General features: G+C 41.8%; 1 protein-coding gene across 4 annotated transcripts in view; it reads left to right on the top strand.

Moving 5' to 3' along the window:
* The window catches only part of LOC118662413 (cytochrome P450 3A12-like), a 35,215-nt gene that overhangs the window by 4,767 nt on the left and 9,636 nt on the right, over window positions 1-20,812 (top strand). For 3 of the 4 annotated variants that reach the window (XM_036320920.1, XM_036320918.1, XM_036320919.1), the window contains exons 2-9: window positions 80-193; window positions 447-535; window positions 1,858-2,006; window positions 6,261-6,388; window positions 8,308-8,374; window positions 13,311-13,471; window positions 16,337-16,563; window positions 20,453-20,615. In XM_036320920.1, coding sequence (XP_036176813.1) covers window positions 101-193; window positions 447-535; window positions 1,858-2,006; window positions 6,261-6,388; window positions 8,308-8,374; window positions 13,311-13,471; window positions 16,337-16,563; window positions 20,453-20,615 — 1,077 coding nt within the window. In that variant the 5' untranslated portion in view covers window positions 80-100. The remainder of the gene's footprint in view (window positions 1-79; window positions 194-446; window positions 536-1,857; window positions 2,007-6,260; window positions 6,389-8,307; window positions 8,375-13,310; window positions 13,472-16,336; window positions 16,564-20,452; window positions 20,616-20,812) is intronic. The other variant, XM_036320921.1, reaches the window with a different exon arrangement.

Here is a 20,812-nt window from a genome sequence, read left to right as displayed (position 1 = left end):
AATAATTGATGCCTATTTAACAACTGTTGAGACCTCCAAAACTTACACAGGGCAAAATGTCCGTTGCTTTTAACTCTAGTCCGTTGGTCCGGTGGGATTTATGAAAAGTGCCATCTCTGTAGCTGAGGATGAAACTTGGAAGAGAATACGAACATTGCTGTCTCCAACCTTCACCAGTGGAAAGCTCAAGGAGGTAAGCGTATAAGAGGATACTTAATTTGAAACTTAAATAATACATCTGGGGACAGGTAGAAAGTAAGATTGTTTCTTTCCAAGGGTAGCCTGCTGAATTTGAGCTTCCTAATAATGGTCTTTTATCTTTATATCCTAGAAGTGACAATATCAGATTCATTATATCACTTACTGCTCCATGCTTGAGAAAGCCAGGTCTTCTAGTACTCGAGTCTTCCCACTTAACTGCGGGTGTTGTTGTGTTTTGTGTTTAGATGTTCCCCATCATTGGCCAGTATGCAGATGTGTTGGTCAGCAACCTGAGGAAGGAAGCGGAGAAAGGCAAGCCCATCACCTTGAAAGAGTAAGTAGGAGGCCAGCTGCTGGGATTCTGAGCTCGTCCTCAAGACACCCCCCCCCCCCCCCCCAGCCGCCTGCCAGAGCCCAATTCCCACTGAATTACTGTAATGACCAGAATTAGGTAAGTGTGTGGTGTTAGAACTCCAATGGGCTACCCAAGAGGATGTGGCTCCTCCAAAAAGCAGGGCAGCCAGGAGAGAAAGATCTTCTCCTGTGTACATGAACCAGGATTAATTTGTCTGCTTAGTTGTCACCTTGGATATTCCTGAAGACAAAAATACATAGTTTAGAAAGTAGAAACATGATTGTACCGAAGTGTAGAGAGTACGAAATAGTAGCAGGGGAAGGCACTGGTACATATTGGTGGGCAGTGGGTGGGGCTGGGAAGTTACAGTGTGGAGCTTGGAACAACTTAAACGCCTTCATGTTCTTGGTGAGGATATCAGCAAAATATGAAATATTAAACCTTCCCACCACTTCTCCTTTCTTTAGTCTCAAATTAAGGAAGGTCCTGTATAAGACTATGGGTAGGGCAAGAATGTCATTTATTATCTAAAGCAAGATACTTTTAACTATGTAGGAACAACAGAGGTAAAGTGGACTGATCTGGGAAACCTGGAGATATATGATCACTTACCTATGGGATTCCCCCAAATTGATTCTGGAGTGATATTTTTATTGTTATTTCTTAAACTAGGAGCATTCTTATTTCTTACATTTTACAGAAATGAATGTGCCCTAAAGGCAACTTGAGACACTGGACTTGAGGACAGTGGGTCTTTCAGGAACTTTAGCAGGAGTGCAGAGAAGGAGCGATGGCATTCCTGGCAACTCAGACCAGGGTGCTGCTGTTCTGTCAGGCGCTGAAGCGGAATCAGCTCTGAGTATAGACACTGGGGTGAGGCAAGACCCTTGTCAATGTCACCTTTCTTGACTCCACTGGGAGGAGTCATTACCTACCCTTGGTCCTGCTCAAGCACAGTATGGCTACTATTGTCCAGACTCAAAACGCACTACTGTAATTTGCCTGATTATGGGTCTCCTTCCCTCTGACTGACCTCCTGTTGCTCACAGGTGGGTCTAACTTGCCTTGTGTCCCCATAACCCAGCACAGGGCCAGCTGTATCACTGGCATCTGATAAACACCTCATGATTGACTGTGGCAGGAGCATAGATTCTTTAGGTGATCCAGCCGATGGTTTTGACAGTTGTGTGGCTCTTTATCTGTCTTTGCCTGGGCATGTGAATTTACGTGTCCTTCCTATTGTATGTATTGGTAAGGATAGTAAAGAGGTGCTGATTTTAATTTTCTATTTCTCTACTCAGCGTGTTTGGGGCCTACAGCATGGATGTGATTACTGGCACATCATTTGGAGTGAACATCGATTCCCTGAACAACCCACAAGATCCCTTTGTGGAAAATATCAAGAAGCTCTTAAAATTTAGTTTCTTCGATCCATACATTCTCTGCATAAGTATGTGGACTACTATTTTTCTTTCTCCTTCATTTCCTACCTCCTTTCCCCACCTTCTCTCTCTCTCTCTCTCTTCCTCCCTCCCTCATTCCCTCTTACCTTCTCATCTCTTTTTTTATAAAAGCTCATTTGAGATATAATTCACATACTATAAAATTCATCCATTTAAAAATATCAATTCCATCATTTTTACCACCTAGTGTCTGTCGACAGGTAAATGGATAAAATATGTGGCATAGATATCCATTTTTTAGAATGAATACTATTCAGCCATAAAAAGGAAGGAAATTCTACCTTTTGCAACAATATCAATGGACCTTGAGGATATTATGCTAAGTGAAATAAGTCAGAGGAAGACAAATACTGTATGATCTTACTTATATATGGAATCTAAAAAAATACCCAAACTCACAGAAAAACAAGAAATGATTTGTGGTTATCAGAGGCAGGATTTGAGGATGGGGGAATTAGATGAAGGTGCTCAAAAGGTACAAAATTTCAGTTATAAGATAAACAAGAGTATAGATTCTTAAAGTTCTCATTACATGGATAGAAAAAATTTTTTAAACTATGTTAGGTGATTTATGTTAATTAAACTTAATATGGTAATTATTTTGTAATATGCATATGTCGTTCAGAGATATATACAGCCATCATTATATTAATCATTAGAACATTTTTGTCAACTTAGATATATGGTACTTTAAAATTTTTTTAACCTTTATTGTGTGTGTGTGGATACATATATATTTTATTGTTGATAGTATTATAGATATCTCCCATTCCACACACCCTTTGTCCCCCTCCTCCCAGCCCCTACCCACTCCCCCTATGGTATTTTTCTCCCCCCCCCGCCGCCCATGGTATTTTTATTAATCTCCACCGGAGCACATGCTTAAAAAGAGGGAGAGAGGGAGGGAGGGGAGGAGAAAAATACCAGGAGGGAGGGAGGGAGGGAGAGAGAGAGAGAGAGAACATTGATGTGAGGAAACATCCATCGGTTGCCTTCTGTATGTGCCCACCCCCAGGATTGAACTTGCGACCCAGGCATGTGCCCTGACTGGGAATTGAACCAGCAACCTTTTTGGTGCACAGGACCCCACTCCACTAATTCTGGCTGAGCTATGGTATTTTTGACTTTAACATCCCACTCCCCTTAGCCAAAAGCAAACTCTAATCTATTTCTGTCTCTATAGATTTGCCTATGCTGGACACTTCATATAAATAGAATCACATATGTGGGCTTTTGTGGTTGGCTTTTTAAAATTTAGTATAATGTTTTCAAGGTTTATCCATGTGGTAGCATATATCAGCACTTTTTATTTTATTATGGCTCAATAATATTCCATTGTATGGACATTGTAATTATGTTTATTCATTCATCAGTTGATGGACATTTGGGTTGTTTCTACTTTTTGGCTATTGTGAATAATTGTGTGTGTGTGATTACCTGATTCAATTTTTTGGTGTTTCTTTTGGTTTTATTTCTATGCAGGGGTGGAATTGCTAAACCCTATAATTAACCCCTGTTTACATGATCAATGAACTGCTAAACTTTATTCTACAATAGTGACACCATTTTACATTCCCATCAGTAATGTATGAAGGTTCCAATTTCTCCACATCCTCACCAACATTTGGTTGACATTTTTCTATCTTTTGTATTATGGCCATTATAGTGGATATGAAGTGGTATCTCATTGTGGTTTTTATTTGCATTTCTCTAATGACTAATGATGTTGAGCAACTTTTGATATTTTTGTTGCATCTTTGTATCTTTTTTAAAAATTGATTTCAGGGAGGAAGGGAGAGGGAGAGATAGAAACATCAATGATGAGAGAATCATTGATCAGTTGCCTCCTGCATGCCCCCTACTGGGGATTGAACCTGCAACCTGGACATGTGCCCTTGCCTGGAATAGAACCCAGGACCCTTCAGTCTGCGGACCAACACTCTATTCACTGAGCCAAACCAGCTAGGGTGGTATCTTCTTAAGATAAATTTTTATTCAAATCCTTTGCCCATTTACATTTGAGATGTTTTTCTTGTTGAGTTTGTAAGAATTCTTTATATATTCTAGGTAAAAATTCCTTATCAGATATATGAATTGAGAATTTTTCTCCCATTCTGTAGGGGTCGTTTCTTTTTCTTGATAGAGTCCTTTGAAGCATAAAATTTTTATTTTGATGATCTACAATTTATGTCTTTTATCTTTTATTGTCTTCTTTTGGTGTCATGTCTAAGATCCATTGCCAAATATGTCATAAATAGTTACCCCTTAATTTTCTTCTAAGAGTATAAAGTTTTAACTTTTATGTTTAGTTTTTTGATCCATTTTTATTTTGTTTTAATATATGGTACTAGAGGCCTGGTGCATGAAATTCGTGCATGGGGTGTGTGTGTGTCCCTCACCCCAGCCTGCACCCTCTCCAATCTGGGTCCCCTCAAGGGATGTGCGATTGCCTGTTTAGGCCCAATCCCACCGCACATCCCTCACACAATCCAGGACTGCTGGCTCCCAACTGCTCTCCTGCCTGCCTGATCACCCCCTAATTACTCCCCTGCCAGCCTGATCGATGCCTAACTGCTCTCCCCTGCTGGCCCGATTGCCCATAACTGTCCTCCCCTGCAGGCCTGGTTGACCCCAACTGCCCTCCCATTCAGGCCTGGTTGCCTCCAACTGCCCTCCCCTGCAGGCCTGGTCCCCCCGCAACTGCCCTCCCCTGCAGGCCTGGTTGCCCCTAACTGCCCTCCCCTGCAGGCCTGGTTCCCTCTAACTGCCCTCCCTTTCAGGCCTGGTCCCTCCCAACTGCCCTCTCCTGCCGGCCTGATTGCCCACAACTGCCTTCCCCTGCTGGCCATCTTGTGGCCACATGGGGGCGGCCATCTTATGTGTTGGAGTGATGGTCAATTTGCATATTACCTCTTTATTAGATAGAATAATGTATGAGTCCAACTTCATTTTTTTTGCATATGCCTACCCAGTTGTCCCAGAACTATTTTTAAAAACCTGTTTTTCTCAAATTAATAAACTTAGAACACTTCTCAAAATTCAGTTGGCCTTAACCTGAATAGACATTTCTCTAGGCTTTCACTATTAAGTATGGTGTTAGCTATGGATTTTTCATAGATTCCCTTTAACACGGTGGTTCTCAACCTTCTGGCCCTTTAAATACAGTTCCTCATGTTGTGACCCAACCATAAAATTATTTTCGTTGCTACTTCATAACTTTAATGTTGCTACTGTTATGAATCGTAATGTAAATATTTGATATGCAGGATGGTCTTAGGCGACCCCTGTGAGAGGGTCGTTCGACCGCCAAAGGGGTCGCGACTCACAGGTTGAGAACCGCTGCTTTAACGGGTGAGGAAATTCCCCTCTATCCTCTATTCTTTTTTTCTTTTTTCTTTTTTTTTTATTTTAGTAAATCTTTATTGTTCAGATTATTACATTTGTTCCTCTTTTTTTCCCCCTATAGCTCCCCTCCACCCAGTTCCCACCCCACCCTCTGCCCTTACCCCTCCACTGTCCTCATCCCTAGGTGCACAATTTTTGTCCAGTGTCTTCCCACATCTCCCACACCCCTTTCCCCCCCAAGAATAGTCAGTCCATTCCCTTTCTATGTCCCTGATTCTATTATAATCACCAGTTCATTCTGTTCATCAGATTATTTATTCACTTGATTCTTATATTCACTTGTTGATAGATGCATATTTGTTGTTCATAATTAGTATCTTTACCTTTTTCTTCTTCTTCCTCTTCTTAAAGGATACCTTTCAGCATTTCATATAATACTGGTTTGGTGGTGATGAACTCCTTTAGCTTTTCCTTATCTGTGAAGCTCTTTATCTGACCTTCAATTCTGAATGATAGCTTTGCTGGATAAAGTAATCTTGGTTGTAGGTTCTTGGCATTCATCACTTTGAATATTTCTTGCCACTCCCTTCTGGCCTGCAAAGTTTCTGTTGAGAAATCAGCTGACAGCCGTATGGGTATTCCCTTGTAGGTAACTGAGTTTCTTTCTCTTGCTGTTTTTAAGATTCTCTCTTTGTCTTTTGCTCTTGGCATTTTAATGATGATGTGTCTTGGTGTGGTCCTCTTTGGATTCCTTTTGTTTGGGGTTCTCTGTGCTTCCTGGACCTGTAAGTCTATTTCTTTCACCAGGTAGGGGAAGTTTTCTGTCATTATTTCAGAAAATTATAATTGCTCCCAGTACATTTCGTATTTTCATTGTGCTTTCTTTTTTCTTACAGCACTCTTTCCATTCCTTGGCCCAGTTTTTGAAGCATTTAATATTACTCTGTTTCCAAGAAGTGTGACTGATTTTTTCAAAAAATCTGTAAAAAGAATGAAAGAAAATCGCCTCCAAGATAAACAAAAGGTAAAATCTGGTGGTGGTTACATGAGTGTGTTCATGCTTTGGTAATTTATTGAGCTGGATACTTATGATTTGTGCACCTCTCTTTTTTTAGGTAGATAGAGAACTCTAGGTTTATAGGAAGAAAGTTCTAACATTTTGTGGGGAATGAAGAAGGTGGAGGTTAGGAAAGGAAATAAAAAATGAGTCAGAGAGACATTGTCTAAAATGTAATATAATAATAGACACAAAGGTCAGTATATCACTGCATGAATATTATTGAGATGAAAAGTTTTCCACTTCCTTTTAATAAATTGTCAAAGTCTAAAAAAATTACTGTTTAAAAATTATTTTCCTGGTATCATACTTCCCCAGATTTTAAATTGGCAAACACTCATAAATTCCAAGCCTTTTATTTTACACATTCTGCAGTGGACGTTCCCAGCAGGCCCCTGGGGGAGGGCTCTATGTTAAACTGAAGCCTGCTCAGGGACAGGAGAGGGCAGTAGTCTTCTCTGGGCATTGAGGTTGCAAGCTGGCTAACCCAGCTTTGCCTTCATGGGCCTGGAGGCCAGCACAAGAATGTCTGCAGGCCATGGGGGAGAGGGCTGGTATTCCAGAATTGAACTGAATGTTGTGGAGAGTTCTGGGATGGTGGAATATTTGAAGCTGCTCCCAGAAAAGCATCTGATGAACTCTGCAAATGTTAGGGGATTCAGTTATGTGGCCTTTCATTAAGAATTAAGGCTAGAGAAAAAAAGTATTGAAGTCAGGGACTTTTTTCTGAGTAACCAGGTATGACAAGAGGGAAGCAGGCAACTCTTTGGCCAGGAAACTGTTCAAAAGTGAGAGAAGCCAAAGAGCAGAGAAAATGAGGACCAAAAAGCCATTGGACATGATGGATGAATTTCTCTCAGGGAAACATTCTGTTCTCCAAGATTTGTAGCTGGATGACTTCACTGATAACAGTATAGTGAATGTAGCCAATAATCTCTATATATAAAAGTCTAAGTGACCAACCGATCGAATGATTGGTCGCTGTGACACACACTGACCACCAGGAGGCAGATGCTAAATGCAGGAGCTGACCTCCTGGTGGTCAGTGTGCTCCCACAGCCAGAGCGCCGCTCAGCTGACCAAACCGTCCCGGAGTCCCACCAGCCCTGTGGCAGCCACTCCCCCCCTCAGTAGTCCTGCAGGTCCAATTTCCAGAGAATGGGCCAGGCACTGATGGACCTGCTGGCACTGACGGTACTGCTGGCATGATCGGAAGTCAGCCTCGGGCACTGTGGCCGCTTTCCCTCCCTAGATGTTCTGCAAGGAAGAAACAATATAAAAGTGGCTGCCAGGTGGCTCCCAACAACTGGCGCGAATGTCAGCAGGATGGATCCAGATCCTGGGCTGGCAAGGGTGTTCCACCGCCTGCCCGGAGGGCCTATTGTGTCCTGGCCCCCTCCACCCCACTCAGGATGGGCGCCAGATGCAGGGCTCATGGCTGGCGAGTACCGCTGTGGCAGCGCGATCCTCTCCCAATTGGGACTGACTGGGTACAAGCCTGTGGCAGGTGCAGCGGGGCTGGGATGAGCAGGAATGGCAGGTGGCATTGGACTGAGGGTTTCAGCCTGATCCCCACAGGCCACCTCGATGGACCCCACCCATGCACGAATTCGTGCACTGGGCCTCTAGTATCTCTATGGTGACAGATGGGTACTGGAAATATTGGGGGGAACACCTTGCAAAGTATATGATTATTTAACCACTATGCTATATGCTTGAAATTAATACAAAATAATATTGAATGTAAACTGTAATAGAAAAATAAAATTAAAAAAAGAAATGAAGTGGCCATTTTAACAGGAAAGAAAGTTATTACTGCACTCCTGATTTATTTCTGGTTTCACAAGTTGACTCTTTGTCATTGAAATTTCTCCTTCTGCTTCCAGCACCGAGTGGATTTTCTTCAGCTGATGATTAACTCTCAGAATTCCAAAGAAACAGACTCCCATAAAGGTAAACAAGGTGTACTTCAGAGGACCAGTGATGGGGAGGCTCAGAGGTAGTGGTGGTTCAGAAAATGTATAGGAAGATTTTCATGCAGACGTGAATTTCTATCAAATTGAAAAAGACACATGCTCAGAATAAAGGTAGCCAGAGGCACTTTCTACACACATGTGGGCACTGCTTTATTCAAAGCTTGAAGGGCATCATAAACAAGAATTTTATGCCCTGAGGTCAGTCAGTGTTCTGTGGATCACCTACATCAGAATCTCTGGGAGCTTGTTTCCAATGTCTATTCTCTGGCCTCATCCAGCTACATGGAAATTTGCATTAAGAATGCATCACTTTAGGAAGCACATTGCCCCAGTATTGGTGATCTTCACTTGGAACCCTTGGTTAAATTGTGTTCACTAGCTTAATCTAGTATAAAGTTTTATTTTTTATTTACTTGTTTGATGGTCAAATTCTCTCAGGTTTGTCCACTGGAGCCCTTTCAGAAGGCTCTGGGGTCCTATTTTCTTTCTTTCTTTTTATTTTTTCAATATACTTTACTTTTTAGAGCAGTTTTATGTTTACAGCAAAATTGTGTGAAAGGAACAGATATTTCCCATAACCTTCTCCCCTCACCTATATTCAGCCTCCCTGACTATCAGAATCCCTAACAGCAGTGTACCATTTGTTACCGTCAGTGAATCTACATTGACACGATTATCATCCAAAGTGCATAGTTTAAATTAGGATTCACACTTGGTGTTGTACGTTCTATGGGTTTTAATCGATATATACTGTATATATAAAACCCTAATATACAAATAGACCAAACGGTGGAACAACTAAACAAGTGGTCGCTATGACGTGCGCTGACCACCAGGGGGTGTGCACAGAACATGGCGGGCATCGGCAGCAGGCGGCAGAGTGGGGAACATGGCGGGCATTGGCTGTGGTGGGATGGTGGAGCAGGTGAGCGGGGGCACCAGACCAAGGCGGGGCGCCAGTCACTGTCATCAGTGCAAGCCTCTGGTGGTTAGTGAAAATTCTTTGCTCCCTTGCACCGCAGTCCTGCTGGGTGCTCGCACCTGCTGCCCGCGCTGGCCCCGCTCACACCCACTGATGGCATGGAGCATTTGGGGCCAGCGCCAGCAGTGGGTGTGAGTGGGGCTGGCACTGTCAGTGGGTGCCAGGAGTGGCTGTGAGGGGTGGCTGCCGGCCCTGATTGCCCCTCAGGGCTTCTCCACCTTCCCCTGCTCCTGAGGGGCGGTCGGGGCCGGCAGCTGCCTCTCACACCCACTGCCGGTGCTGGCCCTGCTCGCACCTGCAGCCGGCACCGGAGTCGCTGCCTGCACCCACTGCTGGCACTCGGTGCTGGTCCGGATCACTCGGCACTGTCAGCAGGTGTGAGCAGCGGCTGTGGGCCCTGATTGCCCTTGAGGACTTCTCCACCTACCCCTGCAATCAAGGCAGCAGCCGCCGCTCGCACCTGCTGACAGCGCCGGCCCCGCTTGCACCTACTGCTGGCACTGGCACCAATTGCTCCACGCCATCAGCGGGTGCGAGTGGGGCTGGTGCCATCAGTGCATGGGAATGGTGGTGGTGGGAGCGGGGCTGCCAGTAGACGAGGGACCGGGGGCCTGGTGGATGGGCCGAGACCCACCCCTGTGCCCACCACATCCTTGCGGCCCACAGTTCCTTTCAAGGTGCACTGGACCCCTAGTAAATTTATAATGACACTAGAGGCCCGGTGCAGAAATTCATGCATGGGTGGGGGCCTTTGGGGTGGCCTGAGGGGATTGGGCTGATACATGCAGTCCAATGCCACTTGCCGCTCCCGCTCATCCCGCTCCCACTCATCCCAGCCCTGCTGTGCCTGCTGTGGGCTTGTGCCCAGTCAGTCCCAATCAGGAGAGGCTCGTGCCACTGCAGCGGTGCTCACCAGCCGTGAGCCCTGCATTTGACACCCATCCTAAGGTGGGTGGGGAGGGCAGGATGCGATTGGACCTCCGGGTGGGTGGTGGATCGCCCATGGCCTAGGATCTAGATCTGTCCCACTGACATGCCCAAGGCTGACTTCCAGGAGGCCAGCAGCACAGCTGGGATCATGCTGGCAGCGCTGGTCCGTCAGTGCCTGGCCTGTTCTCCGAAGATTAGACCTGCAGGACTACTGAGGGAGTGAGTGGCTGCTGCTGGGCTGGTGGGCTCCCACTGTGGGAGCGCACTGACCACCAGGGGGCAGCTCCTGTGTTGAGCGTTTTCCCCCTGGTGGTCAGTGAGCATCATAGCGATCAGTCATTTGGTAATTCAGTCACTTAGGCTTTTATATATATAGATATGTCCACCATTAGAGTAAAGAGAATGTCCTGTATCTTTTTCACCTATCATTTTCTGAGTACTTCCTTGCTTTCTGATGCAAGGCATTCCAAATTTCTCTCTATTTCCCCTGATCAGCCCTGGAGCCAGCCATTTCACCAAGGAATTCTGGTTTATCTTAGTGAGAAATGGTACTTAGAAACCAAAATCTGATCTAGGAGTGCTCATTGCTCCTACGATTTCTTTACTTCTAGATTGTCTCAGTGGATAAAGCTAAGAACATCAAATATATTTACAGAGGTCTCATAAACATAAATATTTTTATATTCACCCATAATTAGTGATGTAAACACATTTTCTCTCAAAAAAGAAACATCCAAGTATTATTGTTTATTCCTATGATATAAATACTTCCATCATAGTTAATTTCAAAATACTAATGGCTTGACAACCATCTCACAAAATTTCTGAATATTTAATAATTGATTCTAAAGAACAGGGATGAGATGACTCCAGCACAGCACTATAAATATATCCATATCTATGTATACAAGTCTTTCTTTCTCCCTATCTATCTAATCTCATACAACCTTCTGTGATGAAAGAGAACATATTCTATATCAATAGAGTTACCACTAGGCACATGTGGCTATTACACGTTTGACATGTAAGCAATGCAACTGAAAACTGAATCTTATATTTAATTTTAATTAATTAAAATGTAAATAAGCACATGTAGCTAGTGGCTACCTATTGGGCAGCACAGCTCTAAATTTTGGATATCATGGGGTATATCCTAACTGGGGGAAGGAATTTGATAGTTGAATCTACCCCCAACAGCATCATAAAAATAATGTTTGAAAAATCAGTCCTCGGTAGACCTTTCTTGTTTTTAGTTGTGAATTACAACTTTGTGGGAATTAGCATGTTTATTTCAGTGCTCTAAGTATCAAAAGGTCCTAATTCATTCCCACACAAATAGATTAGATCTTAACCATGCTTATTCTCTCAGGAGAAAATAAAAAAGGAGGCCACTATTAGTTTGAATAGACTCTTCCTTCCCTTCTCCCTTTCTTCCTCTTCTGGAATGCCCATTATTCTAACATTGCTTTTTCTGCTGGCATAATTCTTTCCTCCATCTCCTTGGCTCCATTTTCTATGCATGCTTCATTTTCAGGATTTCTGATTGGTTCTTCTTAAAACTTTCAATCTCTTTGGTAACCTACTCATTTTGTTCATTCATTTGTTTTCTGAGTGCATTGAATTGCCTGTCTGCATTTTCTTGCATTTTGTTGAGTATTTACAGAACTGCAATCATGAAATCTCTGTCATTTACATCACATATTTCCATGTGTTCCAACTTGCTTTTTGGGGATTTTTCATTTTCTCTCAATCATCCTTGTTTCCGTAGTTATTCATGGTATTTGTTGTTCTCCTTTGCCTATACATTTATATCTGTTGATATTAATGGCTTATAACAGCTTCCTCTGAAGAGGGCTTTCTACTATTTTCCAGTAGATAGCACTGAATCACAAGATTTTTTACCTCTGTGATCCAGATTTGACCTCCAGGGCTTTTATAAAACAGTACAGCCTTGCTGCTTGGAGGTGGGGTTTGTTTTCCCTCACTGTAATGGTGACCCCTGACCTCCATGGGGTTCCCTCCAAGCATCCAACCTGGGGATCAGTCACAGAGGGAAATGGTGGTTCTACAGCAACAACTCTTGGTTTATAGATAATATGCTCCTTGGCTATACTCCAAAGGCAACAGGATGCGAGTTTTGGGAGTCTGAGCATTGGCAGGACTCTGTGCTTCCATTTCTTTCTCTGAAACACCACCATCTGGCCCAGCAGTGGAGAGCCACAGCTCTCCATTCCTCCTGGTTGAAGGAAGCTCCTGCTACTGCCGTCTTCGATATTCTGCATTTCTAATAAACTCCCAGATACTGCTGATGCTTCTGGTCCATAGACAATACTTTGAGTAGAAGAGTTTATCTGTAGCCAATTACTGTTCTTTTAAGTTCCTGGAAACATGTTTAGAAGAAAGATCCTTTAATTTTTCTTTACATAAACTTCAGTATTGTAAACCATCTCAAAATTTTTAGGAATAATTTAAAATTTTCCTGGGGGAGAATGCTATCCCATATTACTTATAGTTAAACTACTTTTAAGATTCTCCAGTAACATACTGTGGAATGACACAGCTGAGATAGTGATGAGAGTGATGTATTCAGGGGCAGGTGACCAAGAATAGTGTAGACCCCTGGTCGGCAAACTGTGGCTCGAGAGCCACATGCGGCTCTTTGGCCCCTTGAGTGTGGCTCTTCCACAAAATACCACGTGCGGGTACGCGTACAGTGCGATTGAAACTTTGTGGCCCATGCGCAGAAGTCGGTTTTCGGAGAAGTACTGTTGATATTTGGCTCTGTTGACTAATGAGTTTGCCAACCACTGTTGTAGACCTTTGGAAAAACTGGATTAAGACTTTTTTTTGCCTTTTTCTGGATCTGCAGTATACACATCAGAGTACAACTCCCTCTAGTTTGATCTGAATTTCCATTTTTTTCTTCTAGCAGTTTGGCATTTCATATGGATTTTTCATAATCCAAACTGATGATTTACATTGACCTTTCTTTTCCTTTTAGCTATGACCGATCTGGAGCTTGTTGCCCAATCTATTATCTTTATTTTTGCTGGCTATGAAACCACTAGCACTTCCCTTTCCTTCTTTATGTATCTTATGGCCATTCACCCTGATGTGCAGCAGAAACTGCAAGAGGAGATTGAGGTAACATTTCCCAATAAGGTAAGTGGATGATACCTGCAGAGGTAGGGAGAAAGTGAAGCCTTAACAAGAATGCCTCCTCACCATTTCGTAGGATAATTTTTGCAAAGAGCATAAGCATCAGTTGTTTATCTATGCTATTTAGGAAGGATGTAAAGTGATGAAAACAAAGAAATATAGGTAATGTGTACTTTTCACAGATTATAAGATCTTGGACAAAGTGCTTTTCCTGGCATAGCAGTTATCTGTTATCACAATAATGTCAAATGGAAAAAAAGACCCTCATTGGCAATTAACAATAAACATTGATTGCTCAAGTGTCTGGATAATTATCTGTGTTGATATTGACTGGACTTGCTTTAATCTGGCTCTTGGCTGATGTAGGCTGGCCTTGGCTAAGAGGCTGGGTGAATCAGCTCCACACAGGATCCACACATCTCCCATACTCCAGACAAGAAGCCTGGGTATGTTCTTCTGAGGCAATGGCAGAGGGAAAGACCAATAAGCCCAATCATATGCGTGCCTTTCAGAACTCTGCTTGCATCACACTTAGCCAACATTCCATTGATTTAAAGCATGCACTCTGGCCAACCCCAGCATCAAAATAGGATGGCACAAAGTTAGATGACTAAGGGCACGGACACACACAATGGTGGAGAACAGGCCCAAATAGTGTTATATACCACCCTGGGCAAACATTCCAGACTAGAAGAAGCCTGACATACAGGAAAGAGCGTAGGGTAGGGAATAGAAGATAGACATCTGAGTCCAGACTATGGTATTGGACAGGTCATATGATCTTTCTGAGTCATAGGTCTTTCAGATATAAGGAAAAGATTTTAGAACCTATGTAATTAGAGATTATCTTTCTTCTCATGGAAAACTCACATTGGCATTCTTTTGATAGCAATAAGATGGAAAGGTCACTAAGAGACTAGCTAAATCATTGTGTTCTGCTTTTTTTTTTTGTAATAATTAAAACACTATAACTAAACATTTGCTCCTTACTATATATGTCTATTCTAAATACCTTGTATTTATAAATGAATTTAATCTTAACAAATTCTGTATTAACCAGGATAGGTTAGGTTATGTGTTGGTAACAGATTGGTCCTGAAATCTAAATGGCTTTGCATAGCAAAAGTTTACTTCTCATATTTATATATAGAACATGGATTGTTAGAGGAGGGTAGGAATGGGAGTCTCTGCTCCACATAGGTACTCAGAAATATAAGCTAAAAAGGCCCCACTTTCTCTTTTTCTAAAAAATATTTTTATTGATCTCAGGTGGAAGGGAGAGGGAGAGAGAGAGAGAAACATCAATGATGAGAGAGAATCATTGATTGGCTGCCTCCTGCATGTCCCCTACTGGGAATCAAGCCCGCAACCTGGGCATGTGCCCTTGATCGGAATTGAACCCAGGATCTTTCAGTCCGCAGGCTGATGCTCTATCCACTGAGCCAAACCAGCTAGGGCAAGGCCCCACTTTCTTGTAGCTGCACTTTCTGGAACACAAGGCCTTCATCTTGGTTGGGGAATAAAGAAGTAGAGTGTTGCTCACTGGATTTTCAAGTGTTTTGACTTCCAATGAACATACATCACCTCAGCTCACAGCCCATTCTCAAAGCTGGTTTCCCCTAGCTTTAAGTGGGCTGGGAGATGTGGAGACCACATGGATATTGGGTGAGCAGTGATATCTCTGCCAAACAACTCCATGAAGTGTCAACTCTAAATATCTCCATGTAACATATCAGAAAACTGAGGTACTGAGAGGTGAAATAATTTTCATACACTAGTCATATAGCTAGTGGTGAAGAAGCCACTAGCCAAACCCTGAACCTCTACAGTATTGCCTCTTCAATATAACACCAAGTGATACCCACATATTGCCCACACTGTTTTCAGATATCTGACAAAACTGGAACTCTTTGTAGTAGGAAGAGACTGGCCTTTGGGGCTGGAGAGGCTTGTATGAGATCTTCACAGCTTACAGTCAAACCCTGAACAACTAGGAGACTGTTCCAGCAAGGCAGCATGAGGCTGAGTGGGGTTCCACCTCTTTATAGCTTCTGCTAGAATGAAATTGTGTGCCTGGTAGCTAGCATCCCATCATACTCTTCATGTACCCAATTTGGTTTAGAAAGAAACCCGTTTCTCGTCAAGTTATTTATAACTTCTACATTATATAGTTTTTCTCTCCAAATCCTATATATAATCTAAAGGGTTGGCCCTAGCTGGTTTTGCTCAGTGGATAGAGTGTCAGCCTGTAGACTGAAGGGTCCTGGGTTCAATTCCAGTCAAGGGCACATGCCCGGGTTGTGGGCTCGATCCCCAGTAGGGGTGTGCAGGAGGCAGCCAATCAATGATTCTCTCTCATCATTGATGTTTCTATCTCTCTCTCCCTCTCCCTTCCTTTTTGAAATCAATAAAAAATATATGTATATAAAAATATAGGATTTTTCAACTAAAAAACTTTATGTCAAGTTGAGATTTTGCTTTTTTACTCATTCTCTTTCCTTGCTGCAGAAGTGTGGCCTCTCTTTTGAAAACAAAGTGACCTTAGCATATTTCATTTAAGAGTAGGGGCCATAGTCTATTAGTCACATGAGATTAAAAAAAATCACTGTATGGTAAGGTGAGGGACTTCCGGTCCTGTTTAGGGTATTGTCCCCAACGTCTCCCATAGTTATAACTACTCCACGTATCTCAATGGGCCATTAAGCAGGTCAAAGGATATGATAGATATTAAAATGTCTGTAAATCCTAAGGTCCCTTACTCAAATAAGTTATTCTTTGGAGCGCCTAACATTTCTATAAAACGACATAGACTGAGTTGAAAGTTGATCTCAAATCTCAGTTTATCAAAATCTGTTTCTTTCTTCCCAGGCAACTCCCACGTATGATGCCCTGGCACAGATGGAGTATCTTGACATGGTGATGAATGAAAACCTCAGATTATACCCAATTGCTGGTAGACTTGAGCGGGTCTGTAAGAAGGATGTGGAAATCAATGGGGTGTTCATTCCCAAAGGGACAGTGGTGATGGTGCCAAGTTTTATTCTTCACCGAGACTCTACGTACTGGCCAGACCCTGAGGAGTTCCGTCCTGAAAGGTACTGAACCCCTGGGAAAGGGAACCCACCCTCATCCAACTGGTTGGACATGTTCTGATGTCTTTTAGTATAGATGATGAACGTGTATTGTACAATCATTTGTATGCATACCTACTTATTTTTAGAAGTTTTTCTTATTACAAGAGTGATTATTATTTTACAATCTCTAGATTAGATAAAAGAAAGTTGTATTTGTCTATAGTCCAAATACCTTAATATAGGTCTCATTAATAATGTGATGTATGTCATTATTGGCATTTTTTTGCATATATAGATTTCTAAAAATTAGAATAATTATATTTTATACTACTTTATTTAACAGTAAACCATAAACTACATCCTATGTATAAAACACCACCTTATATAGGTATATATTAATCTGTCTGTGATTGTATACATATGCCATAATTTACTTAATCACTAATGATTTTAGAAATATAGGCTTTATTTCTTTACGTTTTTCATTGTTGTTCTCTTTAATCTGTGAATTTACCACCAATGTTCCCACATTCTATTTTTTAAAAACATTGGCTGCTGTTCCTTTAGCATAATTGGGAGAGTGCAGGCTGACAACCTGAAAGGTCCTCACTCCTGATGGTTTAAGCAGTCCCTTAAGGGTAGAGGTGAACACAGGTTCCCTGGTCTGTCTTTGGTTGCAGTCCTGGGCCAGCTTCTTCCTACTCTCAGTATTTGGTGACTTCCAAAGGGAAGTCATCTGCTCTCTAGATAGTCTAAGACCCTCCTCTTTAGGGGTCGTGAGCATGTTCTGGAAATTCAGAGCCAAGTCTGGCTTTGGGCACAGCTTGGACTCTGGAAAGAGCTGATGCTTTCCATTTAGTGTATTGGTGAGCAAAATTGGAAAGAACTATTGAGGGCACTACCTTGGATCTAGACTTTTATTAACACAACTATACGATCCCTAATGGCATGGACCTTGTCTCATTTGCCATGGTGTCCTTATTCTAGCATAGTGTCTACACACAGTACTTTTGAAGAAAGTTAATTGACCAAGTCCTCTGTTTTGTGGAACAGGGGGCCCCTGTGGTTTCTCCAAGCTCAGCAGTTTCCCTCCTTGTAGCTTCATGAACATGAAATCGGAGACCTTTTCTGTACTTCATTTTTAATTCTATTTATTGGGGTAACACTGATTAATATTATAATAATTTCAGTTGTACAACTTTATAATACAACCTCTGTAGACTTTATTATGTGATTACTATCAAAGTCTAGACTTCTCCAGTCAGCATGTATTTGATCTCCTGTACCCTCTTCATCTTCCTCATACCTTTCTTCCCTGCTGGTAACCACCATTCTGTTGTGTGTATCTATGATTTCATTTTTTGTTTATTTGTTGCTTTTTGTTTTATATCCCACGTATGACTGAAATCATGTGGTTCATATCCTTTTCTGTTTAATTTATTTCACTTAACATAATACATTCAAGATCCATCCATGTTGTTACAATTGGCAATAATTCATCTTTTTATGGCTGAGTATTATTCCATTGTATATATGTACCATATCTTCTTTATCCAATTATCTGTTGTAGAACACTTGTTTTGTTTTCATGTCTTGACTATTATAAATAATATGTTAATGAATACAGGGGTATGTGTATCTTTTTTTTTTAAAATATATTTTATTGATTTTTTACAGAGAAGAAGGGAGAGAGATAGAGAGTCAGAAACATCGATGAGAGAGAAACATCGATCAGCTGCCTCCTGCACATCTCCCACTGGAGATGTGCCCGCAACCCAGGTACATGCCCTTGACCGGAATCGAACCCGGGACCCTTCAGTCCGCAGGCCGACGCTCTATCCACTGAGCCAAACCGGTTTTGGCGGTATGTGTATCTTTATGAATAAGTGTGTTCAAATGACAAAAATTTCACGTATATATCCAGAAGAGAGATTGCTGGGTCTTATGGTAACTCTTTTCTTAATTTTTTTGTGGAACCTCCATACTGTTTTCCATAGTGGCTACACCAGTTTATATTTGCACCAGCAGTGTGTGAGAGCTTGCTTTTTCCACATCCTCTACAATATTTATTTCTTGTCCTAACAAGAGAGCTGGTATCTCATTGTAATTTTTATTTGCATGTCCCTTATAGTTAGTGGTGGTAAGCATTTTTTCACATATCTGTTAGTCATCTTGTACTTTGCTTCATTCAGTCATCAAAGAGTAAGTGCTGACCATGTGTCAGAAAGTGAGCAAGGCTGTAAAAAATCCATGTTTTAAAAAATATACAAAAGTATATGTGTATTTAACATATAGAGAAACATTTCCTATATACAAGTCTATAAAATACTTATAATGCATCTCTATGTGTTCATCACCTGCCTTACAGCAATCAACTTATGTCCACTGCCCCATCCATATGCCATCGATACTACCCTCCTAATTTCCACATTATCTTAAGGCATAGCATCTGTAAATATTTTCAATGTTCCCCAAAATATAAGAACCCTTAAAAAATATATAACCACAATGCCATGATCACTTTTCCAAAATACATATTTTTCCTTAAAATAATAAAACATTGACGAGTCAAATTTGAATAAAGCATAGATCTACCCTTCAGAGAATTTATAGCCTAGTGCAGTGGTTGGCAAACCGTGGCTCGCAAGCCACATGCGGCTCACGAGCCACATGCGGCTCTTTGGCCCCTTGAGTGTGGCTCTTCCACAAAATACCACATGCGGGCGCTCACGTACAGTGCAAAGTTGACTTAAAACTTTAAGTAAAGTGCCCTGACCGGTTTGGCTCAGTGGATAGAGCGCCGGCCTGCGGACTCAAGGGTCCCAGGTTCGATTCTGGTCAAGGGCATGTACCTTGGTTGCTTGCACATACCCAGTGGGGAGTGTACAGGAGGCAGCTGATCGATGTTTCTCTCTCATCGATGTTTCTAACCCTCTATCCTTCTCCCTTCCTCTCTGTAAAAAAATCAATAAAATATATTAAAAAAAAACTTTAAGTAAAGTTTATTAAGTTAATTTTAGGGAACGTTGTGGAGTGAAAGAAGATGTAGTGTCGAGGATTGAGAAAGGTATGTTGAGATGGTTTGGCATATAGAGAGGATGAACGAAAGGAGATAGACGAAACAAGTATACAAGATGAGTGTGGATGGGAGAGTTGGAAGGGGTCGACCTCAGCGAACGTACCTCAATCAGATTGAGGACGTTTTTAGCAAAGGCCAGCTTAGGAGTACCCTAATTAAGTTAATAACAATGTACCTACTTATATAGTTTAAGTTTAAAAAATTTGGCTCTCAAAAGAAATTTCAATCGTTGTACTGTTGATATTTGGCTCTGTTGACTAATGAGTTTGCTGACCACTGGCCTTGTGAAACAGATACATAAGGAAACCAGTGATCATGCGAGAGTAGAGGAGCATCATATGCCACTGTAAGTCATCTGATTTAAGCTATTCAATGAGGGAGAGAGAGGGACAGAAGGGGAGTGGTCAGAGGAGGGGAGGGGAAAGAAGGGAAGGTAAGGAAAAGATAACTAATAGGAAGTATTATTCCTGCTTCCTTCCTCCATGAGCATGTGACAAGCATGAGTTTGATGGAGGGAGAAACCTTCTTTTACTTCATTTCCTTCTTGCCTTTAGAGTGTGAGAACATTTCAACATCCTGAATGTAATTTAGTGTTTAAAAATAAATTTTATTTTAAACAGCATTCATCTTTTTTCTTCAATGAAACTGAAAGCTCCTAAAGAGTAAGGGGAGTGGAAATGATCTCTAGCTTATATTTCTCACAGCAAAATAACCAGAGCAGGATCTCACTGACTAGCCCACTGGAGTATCCTATATACTAGAACCCCAAACATGTAGTTCTTGTGGTGTTTATGTTTTATTAATTGTTTTAATCTACTGTTGTGGAACCAGGTTCAGTAAGAAGAACCAGGACAGTATAAATCCTTACACATACATGCCCTTTGGAAGTGGACCCAGAAACTGCATCGGAATGAGGTTTGCTATCATGAACATGAAACTTGCTATCGTCAGAGTTCTGCAGAACTTCTCCTTCAAACCTTGCAAAGAAACACAGGTCAGATACTTAACATGTTACCACTCTGCCAAAATAATGCTTTATTGGGAAATTTGTAAAAACTGATGTGTGTGTGTGTATGTGTATACATACATACATACACACACACTATATGCATGTGTATGTATGAATGTGCTCCCTTATCCTATGTAATAAAAGAGTGATATGCAAATTGACTATCACTCCAACACACAAGA

This window comes from Myotis myotis, unplaced genomic scaffold, assembly GCF_014108235.1.
Source record: "Myotis myotis isolate mMyoMyo1 unplaced genomic scaffold, mMyoMyo1.p scaffold_m19_p_85, whole genome shotgun sequence".
Lineage (NCBI taxonomy): Eukaryota > Metazoa > Chordata > Mammalia > Chiroptera > Vespertilionidae > Myotis > Myotis myotis.
This window is presented reverse-complemented; position numbering and strand designations above follow the sequence as displayed.